General features: G+C 50.4%; 1 protein-coding gene and 1 long non-coding RNA gene across 11 annotated transcripts in view; one reads left to right on the top strand and one right to left on the bottom strand.

Moving 5' to 3' along the window:
• Positions 1-1,221: 1,221 nt before the first annotated feature.
• LOC121138919 lies at positions 1,222-2,596 on the top strand. Its single transcript, XR_005875776.1, has 2 exons — positions 1,222-1,475; positions 2,163-2,596. It is a non-coding gene; the product is annotated as an uncharacterized LOC121138919 (long non-coding RNA).
• Positions 2,597-5,709: 3,113 nt separating this feature from the next.
• Ptpn3 (protein tyrosine phosphatase non-receptor type 3) overlaps positions 5,710-9,525 on the bottom strand; it is a 119,908-nt gene continuing 116,092 nt past the window's right edge. For 9 of the 10 annotated variants that reach the window (XM_040738059.1, XM_040738047.1, XM_040738051.1 and 6 more), the window contains one exon: positions 5,710-9,285. In XM_040738059.1, the coding sequence (XP_040593993.1) occupies positions 9,208-9,285 (78 nt within the window). In that variant the 3' untranslated portion in view covers positions 5,710-9,207. The remainder of the gene's footprint in view (positions 9,286-9,525) is intronic. The other variant, XM_040738044.1, reaches the window with a different exon arrangement.

Raw genomic sequence — 9,525 nt, 5'->3', positions numbered from 1 at the left:
GGAGCAGGGACATGGGCTCCTGGCTCAGGAATGGGTCTGGCATTGTTCCTGGCTACACCACTCTAGAAGCCCCTTCAGGGGCATGCCCATTTAGCTTGTCTAGGTGGAGGGGAGGCAAGTTCCCCGTGTTATTGGCAATTGTCTGACTGGCACAGAATGAGGGGGCGGGCACTAAAGTTGCCAGGAATGATCTGGTCCCTGCGGACACTGCTGGGACTGTGGACGTGCTGTGGCCAACTGGCAGATCAAGCCCTCCAAAGCTCCTTCCATCAAGGCTGGGCATGGTGGCACCACGGCACTCGGGAAGCTGAAGCAGGAGAATGGCAACTCATTCAAACTACACTGAAAAACAGTGAAGGCAGGGCTGGAGAGATGGCTAGGCTGTTAGGAGCACAGGCTGCTCCTGCAAAGGACCGGGGTTTGATTCCTAGCCCCTACATGGCTACTCACAGCCATCTATCTAACTCCAGATTCAAGAGATCTAATTCCCTCTTCTAGCCTCCTTGGGCACCAGGCATTCGTGTGGTACACAAACACACATACAGGCAAACATCCAACACATAATAAAAAAAATAATAAATCTCTGAAACAAACAGACAAGCAATTGAGAGGCTCTCAGTGGCGAGAGCATCGGCCATGCAAACGATTGGAGTATGGCTCTTCAGAAACAACACGATGTCTGGTTGACTTGATGGGCTGCCTATAGTTCCGGTGCTGGGAAGGCAAGAGACAAGGGATCCGCAGAGCAAGCTGGCTTGCCACACTGGCTGTCCGTGAGCTCTGGGTTCAACTGAGGGATTCTGTCTCAGTGGATAGGGTGGGGAGTGACCGAGAAAGACTCCTGCAGCCAATTTCAAACTCGGGCCTCCTCCACGTGGACGTACACAAACATGTACACATACACATGTGTATCTGCTCACACGGGTGTGCCCACGTACGTGGGCACATGTATCTATGCATGCATATCACACAAATACACATAACAAGCAAGCAAGCAAAACAAACCTCATGTGTGCAGGGGATGGGGGAGTAGCCTTTCATTAATAAAAATGCATGGCATTCCAGCTGGGGCAAAAGGTCTAATTTCTCTAGGCCACAGAGCCCTCCAGCACTGTTGAGTCATCTGTGGGTTCCAGGACAGCCTGGATTAGGACATAGTACCGCCTCCTTCGTCTACAGGAGGAAGCTGCCACTTTGCAAAGCTCTGGGGGGGGGGCAGCATTCACGGTGTTGTCTATGAGGCACAGAGATGGCCAGACGGTGAGGCTGGCCGTGGGGCCGCTTGTCTGGGACAGAGCCTGTAGCATAGACCAGGCAGGGGTGCGGTGTGAGAGCATGCATCTACACTTGCAGGGAGGGAGGAAGAATGGAAACTGAATGTCACCAGAGAAAATCACACAGAGAACTCGTGCCAAGACTGTCAGCCAACAGAGGCCACCAGGACCCAGGCCAAGAACCCAACCTGCTGTCTATGTGTAAGCTCTCTCTCCCAAGCGCTTGTGAAGCCTCTAAAAAGTTCCAGTACCCAGAGGTGAGGTGGGGAGAGGAAGGCCAGAGAGAACCTGGGACTCCGAGGGATAAATCAGAAAAGCTAGAAGACGGATCAGTTGGTATTGAGACCACCTCCCCAGCTGGATGGTGTTAGACGGTTTTGACTGTGGTCAATGTGGAATCAGCTGAGGAGTCTCGGTGTGAGGAATTGCCTAGTTTGACCTGCGGGTGTATGTGGGGGGCGGGCTTCTTCACTAGGTGGAGGGTCCTGTGTTGAATGAAAAGGAGAGAGTGCTGAGTGTAGCATAATACTCATTTATTGCTGATGGGGGAAGTCCTGTGTATATGTCAATAAAGCACTGTTGGCCAATAGGGAACCAAGATAGGTGGGACTAGGAATCCAGGAGGACTCTGGGTAGGAGAAACACAGAAAGTCAAGATGTAATGGGGTAGGAAGCCCGGAAATTTCTCCGGTAAGAGAAATACTTAGATTAACAATTATGGGGTAAATACTTAAGTCAGAGCTAGCCAGTAAGAAACATGCAAGGCCAATAGCTTCATAATTAATATAGCCTCCTGTGTGTTCATTTGGGACTGATACTGCTCTGGAACCAGGCTGGCAGGAAGGCTTCCCTTTACATATTGCTCTTCTTCTTTTTTCCTGACTGCAGATGCAATATGATCTGTGCCTGTTGCCCTGACTTCCCAGCAGCAATGGTCTATAACCCAAAGCGGTGAAACCGAGTGAACTTTGTCTCCCATGCTGCTTTTGTCAAGCTGTTTTCATCACAGCAACAGGCACGTGACTAAGACAGACGGACTCTGGAGATGGAGCCGGCCAGATGGGGTTGTAGGGTGGGGCCCTCAGGATAGTCTGAGGGGCCTTAAAAGAAAAGGGGGAGACCAGGATGGGCTCTCTCTGACATTTAAGGATGCTATGTTTAGGCTGCACTCTGCCAGCCCGGGGAACAATCACCCAGCACCTTCAGTTTGGACTTCCTGGCCTCCAGAAGGTTGAGAGATCAGCGTCTACTGTTCAAGCCACCAGTCTTGGTATTTTTGTTACTGCAGCCTGCTTAAGTCAAGACAACTATACATCCGTTAAGGAGGCTGCTTTAGGTTTTAAAATATGTTTTTATTCTTGTGCATGTGTATCTAAGTGCCCACAGGAGGCCAGAGCTGTCAGGGCCTTCGGATCTGGGGTTACAGGTTGCAAGCCATTCGATATGGGTGCTGGGGATAGAACTTGGGCTGCTGCAAGAGCAGCCAGTGTGTGAGAAGGGGGTGTCAGAACCTCTGGAGATAGAGGAGGTTGTGAGTCACGTGGTGTGTGTGGCGGGATCTGAACTGGGTCCTCTGGAAGGGCAGCAAGAGGTCTTAGCCACCAAGCCATCTCTCCACCCCTATGAGAGGGGCATTTTAACAGCGAGTTTTGGCCACCAACACCATTTTGCATGGATAGATTTACATGTAAATGAGAATGGCACAAAACAAAAACAAAAAAATCACCTGGGGTGAACACAAAACCCAGAAGCGTCTATAGTGAGAGCGCCATGTAGAGATAGTTGGCCAGGGCTCCAGAGAAGAGCTACACACGTCCTCAGTTTAGACTTCGGTTCCAAAGGCAACGCATCCCTTCCCAGTGTCCCGTTCTTGTCTGTGGCATTGTTATCCACCCAGTTGCCATCCAGGGACAGCCCTGTTGTTAGCCTCTGCCTCTGAGCACCTGCCAGCTGTGGGGCAGACTGGCCATCAGTCCTTCCTGAGGAACAGGGATAACGCCTTATCTCCACCCCGCTCTGCCACTGTGTCTCTCTGGGGCCTGGGCTGCCACCTTCTAACAGGCTTGTCGATGCTTGTCTTTGGTTTGGAAGACCTGGGGCAGCCAGAGACGGAGACCGATTCTTGTAAGTTCGTGTGGGGGATGGAGAGAGACCAGGGTTTCTACTGGAGGCTGCGAGTTGCGCCTACATAGTCATCCCCCTGCTCAACAGGATTGAATTTTAGGGCTGGCTCAGCCATTTAGATGGCTCAGGAGTCGAGAGCACTTGCTGATCTTTCGGGGGACCCAAGTTTGGTTCCCGACACCATATTAGGTGGCTCACAACCCCTTTTAATTCCAGGAAGTAAACTACTTTGCTCCAGCCATCTTTGTTTTGGTTTTTGGATATGTGAAAAAACAAAAGAACAAAACTCTATTACAAATCACACCTACAACATGCCAGGGGCTTAATGGGTTTGGTTGGTCAACGATGGCCACAATACATATGATAAAAGTGGTCCCTGTGTTACCCTCAAGGTAGGCTTCATATCGAGACCCCGGCAGCTGGGTAAACCATGGCGGGATGCAGAAGTGTGCCGGTCCCTTTTGCTTTTTCACAAGGTCCCATGGAAGCGAGAGGAACTAAGCCCAGCCAGAGGCAGGAAGGGATTTCACTTTGCTCTCCAGTTGGCGGTTGGTAGCCTGCACTTGGAGTCATTCATTTCTTCGGGCATTGAAAAGTGCCAGCTCTTTTGTGCCCCCAAATTGCAGTTGTTAATAGCAACAGCCTGGAAGTGTGAAAACACCAGATGAGGGCAGCAAGCAGGGGTTTCCAGTCAGAAATGTGTGAGCCTTGCAGCGCCAAGGCTAGTCTGGGGGCAGCCTGTCCACCTAAGCTCTCAGAAGGCTTCAAACTGAAGAGGCGCAGCTAGGGGCCCCAGGACGAACCCCAGACCAGATCTGTGGCTGTGAAAAATCTGAAAGCCTTGTCCTCCAGGACCCTGAAAGCAGTTGGACGGACCTCCCAGTCGTCCCCAAAAGTGGGCAAGCCAGAAAAATCTGTGCTGGAAACCAAGGCCACCATTTGGGAGTCTCATTATGAATGTGACTGTGGGAGGGACAGGAATCTTTCCTGAGGGCAGGACTGGACTGTCAGGTAGGTGCCGTTCAAGGGGCCGGCCACTGCCAGAGAGAGCCCTGCTCTTCCTGTGTGGTGATGGGGCTTGACAACTTGGGACAGTGACTCCGGGCTGTCTGCTCGCCCATGTTTTCACTGGCTACTTCCGCGTCTACTTCACTGCTCTGTACAAGCTATGTGAGAAGAACTTATTGTTAGTACGCAAGTCATCAGGGCATTCAAAACAAACAAAAATCCACACACACCCCGGGTAGATAGAGAAGCCCGAGAATCACCCCTAAGTAACTTTCTTTTAGTCATATGATGTGGTGACATTTGGTTTGTGTTGTTCCCATGGGGAGAGGAGCGGCCACATGAGGCCAAAGGAGCTCACTCTCAAATTATTTCTTAGAAATAGACCACCTGGGTTTTAGTTAGGCTTACTGTTTTCTTTTGGACAGGGTCTCAACCGTCTCTGGCTGGCCTGGAACTCTTTACGTAGACCAGGTTGGTATTGGATTCATGGAGATCTGCTTACCTCTGCCTCCCGAGTGCTGGGATTAAAGGCTTGCACCACCACACCCACCCAGCCTTTTTAAAACATTTTTTCTAACATTTATTTACTATGTGCGTGAGTATACAGGGTGCGGAGGGAGTTGGGGAAACATGCAGGGTTCTCTTCTTCCACTACACACCCAGGATCTAGGGATGGAACTCAGGTCATCAGGCCTGACGGGAAGTGCCTTTACTCGTTGAGCTATCTCACTGGGGTCTCGAGGAGGCGGCCTTGAACTTGCTATGTAACGAAGGGGCTTTGAACTCCTGATCCTCCTGCTTCTGTTTCCTGAACTGAACCCAGGGCTGTGCATGCTATGCAAGTACTCTACCAGCTGAACTACATCCCTAGCCCCAGCATATGGTTTTCCCTGCATTAAGACTACCCCCTTGAAGGAGCTGCGGCCCTGGAATTAAGGACATAGGACTTGCTTTTCTCTTCCCCTTCCTGTTATGCTGTCTGGCACCTGAATGAGTCTGGCCATCAAGGTAGAAGCTGCTTTCCGAGGCTGGGGGAGCAAGCCGGGGGGGCCCGGGATGTGTTTGCTCACAGAGTCACTCAGCGACCCCGCAGGAAGAAGGGTGGTGCCTGCTGCAAGCTACTGCTCTCACAATAGCAGGACGCAATTATGGACTAAAACTGGCCACCCAACGTGAACGCTAAGGCCAAATACTGCATGAGAAATCATAACCAGAGAGAGGGTGAGATGGATAAACAGCATTTGAGTCGACAGGGGCAGAGGCAGAAATCAGACACACAAATAACGACGTTGACAGGCGGCAATGGTGTTGCATAGCTTGACTGCTTTTATATTGATCAAACTGTTTTTTCGGTAGAGTCCCTGACAACAAGTCAGAATGAAAACCATTCCAAATTTACAGAAAAAAAACCATATTGCTGATTGACTAAGGTACTTTACAGAGAGACTTGGCTTAGCGCAACCAATCCCTTTGGTTGCTCCAGTGGCAGGAGAGTGATCAAGATAGTGACAGAGCCAGAGTTATCAGTCTCCGAGGTTTGATGTCCCCAGGCTGTTCCCATCTTTACAAGATCTGCTCTAGGATGACGGCCAAGAACCAGGAGGGTTGGCAGTCTTTGTCTTCTTAGTTCCACAGTGACAAGGGCTGAGACCACCTCTTGGGGACAAGTCACAGCAACCAACGGGGCGTGCTTCTCTAGGTCAGCTCTTCAGATTTGGTTAAGGTTAAATTGTTTCCCTGAAATGTAACTGTGAGCTCATCTAGTCCACGTGACCATCAGTCCCTTTCAGCAAGAACAAACACAAACACACAACTCAGGGAGAGCTGAGGGTAAGCATCTCCGTAAGGCTAGGTCAGGGCTCTTACAGTTTTTTTCCCTGTGGATACTGTCTTGGTTGCCTTGGGAGGATGATGAGGCTACTCACTGCCCCCGCATGAAAGAGTTTAAGGATGGCGGCGGGGATGGATCCTCCAGGAGCACAGCCTGTGGGAGACTCTAACACTAGTCTCAAAGCATATTTAGATAACAACGATCGTGGGAGGAACTAAAAATACTGCTACAAGTTTTGAGATTCATCCACCCTGTCTCCCTACCACTAAACAATCTCAAATGTTTCTCACCACGTGTGGCTTCTAGAGTGATGTCATCAGGGGACCCATCTGGATGAAGCCAGCACATTGGGGTGTCTACTCTGATCTTCTGGAAGGTGCTAGAATATAGGTTATAAATATCTTCTCCATTCACATCAAGACAAATTTCCCAGGCAAAATATTTAGCTTGATTCTGATGCAGTTCTTTAGGATGAAACACGGTTTCCTAGGAGTAACTGTGGAACTGCGGGCTGCAGGGAAACAGGAGCCCAGAGCTTTGGTTTCTCATTGGTGATGCTGACCCTGTTCACTTGGGTGTTCTGCTCCTTGAGATCATCTTCTTGTCCTCCTTCCCAGGATTCCATGGACTCTGCTGCTGGCAACGTCTGCTGTGTCTGAACTACTGGCCCCACACAATGGCAGGGAGGCCAGCTGCAGCCTTTTCAAGCTTCACAGAATGTTATGTAAGTGTAACAGCGGCGTTTTCATGACCACATTCAACAGCTTGTTTCCAGAGAATAACAAAACAGTCTCCAAGGACATTGAGACTTTGCAAGTGCTTCGCACAAACATTTCTATAAAACCATAATTTGCTAAGCAGCCTGATACCCCTGAAAATGTACGCAGCATTCTCTGCTCCTCTTTTTGGTGCTTTGCGGAGGGCGTTGTCAGAATCCAGGTTGAATAAAGGTACCGGTTCTCTGTCTTCTGGGCTTTTGCCTTCTGGAACACTGCTCTAGGAAAACCCAGTGGGCTCCACATTTTTTGGTGCATTTTGGGGCCAACCACAGAGAAGTCAACCTTTCTAGGTCTTCAGTAGCTCTGGTTTACATATTATAGTGGCCGGAAATTCATTTCCACAGTTTGACCTCATTCTGCCTTCAAGTTCCAAGCGTTGTTTCTCTTTATTTTACACAGAAGAAAACGCAGTTACAGATCCCAGGTTCCTAGGCCGAGGGCTACGTGGTACTGTTGAGTGGTCTAGAGAGAACCATTCTGGTTCCTCATTACACAGGGCACCGGGCATTGCACTCGTAACACTGAGCAGCAAGACGTGCGTGGGTAAAAGATAGGCAGGAGGAAAATAGATGGATATAGCGAGCCTACCGATGAGGAACGTTCGGAAACCTGGGCTCATCTTGTAACCAGGAAATGTTTGTCTGCTCCAGTGTCCGCTTACGTATATGGCTTCATCTACTCCCATGACAGACAACACCAAGTGCCCTTCTCTCGTAAGCACCGCTAAGAAACCTGCTGACGCCTTCCTGGGTACGCAAAAACCGCTATTTAAAAACACCACCTTAAAGCATTCATGTAATTTATTTTTCCTTAAATAATAATCCGCTACAATCCTGCCACAAATTAAAAAAAAATTTTTTAACCACGCTATTCACAGAGCAGAATTCTCGAGGACAATCAAAAATCCCAGAGTACTTAGAATAAATTAACATCAAATTGTGTTTATATTCAGATCGTCTAATTCTCTCCTCTGAAATGAAACGGAGACTGCTGTAACCAAGGGTGAGTGCACACATCTGTCCTTCTGTACAGAGGCTCATTCTCGACATAAACGCGACAGGAATTCGAATCAAGCTAGGAATCCTGAGAGGGTTACCCATCTCTCTCTCTCTCTCTCTCTCTCTCTCTCTCTCTCTCTCTCTCTCTCTCTCTCTCTCTCTCTCTCACACACACACACACACACACACACACACACACACACACACACGCACACGCGCGCCACCCTCGAGAAGCGGTGTTTCTTATGGTCACTTACTAGAAGGCCTTTTCTCAGAAGGGTTCAAAATTCTGAATATCTGGATGCTACCCCGCCCCCCTCTCCCAGGAAAATCGTCTTGTTTTCAAGTGTGAGAACTTGAAGTAGCAGCAATCCTCACAGAGATTCAGTAGTCGGCGATTCCAGTCATGGCGGCGGCGGCGGCTGAGTGTACAGTTAGGGCTGAGCAGAGGTTTGGCTGCTTCTAAAGCTAGGACTCGCAGCACGGAGTCTGGTTCCCGGCCTCGGCCGAGAAGTCACCCGAACATACGATATGAAACAGGTTCAGGCACTGGCTGTGACCCTGAAGAGAGGAACGGGGGGGGGGGGGGTAGGGGAATTGGGCGCTTTGGAACAGAAGGGGTGGAGACGAGGCATAGGGAGGGAGGGAGGGAGGGCAGAAGAGACCCTGCTCGTCCTCCAGTCTGAAAGTCCCTTGTGCCCTGCCTGCGGTACATTCATCTGAGTTTCCCTTGGGGTCAGGGGTAATGGATACCAGTTGCCGAGGAGGTTCAGCCCTTGGAGTCAGTCCCACACAGATCAACACACAGACACACCCGAGCAACCACAAAGTAGCCACTCTTGTCTGGCTTCTGGTGGGAGAGGAGAGTCCACAGTCCTGCTGATGCGCGTCCCCTCTCGTTGCCCGAGGACGGCCGGTGGCAGGGCGTCGACGACATGGAGGGAGAAACGCAGCGGTGGCGGTTCCTGGTCGGAGATCCCCCGTTGCTTATCTCTGTGGGTCCAAAGGCGTCATAGCGGCATGCATTATCTACATCAGCAGTTCCTATGTACAGGATACCCTTTTCCACAGAAATTTAAAGTGCCTAGGTTCGGATAAGCTCATCCCTTCCCACAGCGGCCAGCATCCCTGGGGTGGGGTGGGGGCGGGGCCTCACGGGGGAACGAGGAACGAACGAACGCTTCACAGTTGTCCTAACTGGGATCCAGCCTCTGGATTAAGCCCTCTTCATACACCCGAAGAATCGCTTCACACACAAACTTGTATTGGCTCTGGAGGAGAAAAGAGAAGCAGCTGTCAAGTCCACAGCGCCGAGAGCGGGTTTTTTTTTGTTTGTTTGTTTGGTTTTTTTTTTTTGCCTCACGCCGTGCTTGAGGGTGTCTCTGGGACGTTTCTATTATAGTCTCTCCCCGTGTGTGCTCAACTCTGGGCCTCGTGCTTGGGGGCAAGAGCGAGGTGAACTCAAGTCTTCACAGACGGGGCGGGGGGGGGCTGTCCTCAGAGAAGTGCAG

The sequence above is a fragment of the Mesocricetus auratus genome, unplaced genomic scaffold (assembly GCF_017639785.1).
Source record: "Mesocricetus auratus isolate SY011 unplaced genomic scaffold, BCM_Maur_2.0 Super-Scaffold_6730, whole genome shotgun sequence".
Taxonomy (NCBI): Eukaryota; Metazoa; Chordata; class Mammalia; order Rodentia; family Cricetidae; genus Mesocricetus; species Mesocricetus auratus.
This window is presented reverse-complemented; position numbering and strand designations above follow the sequence as displayed.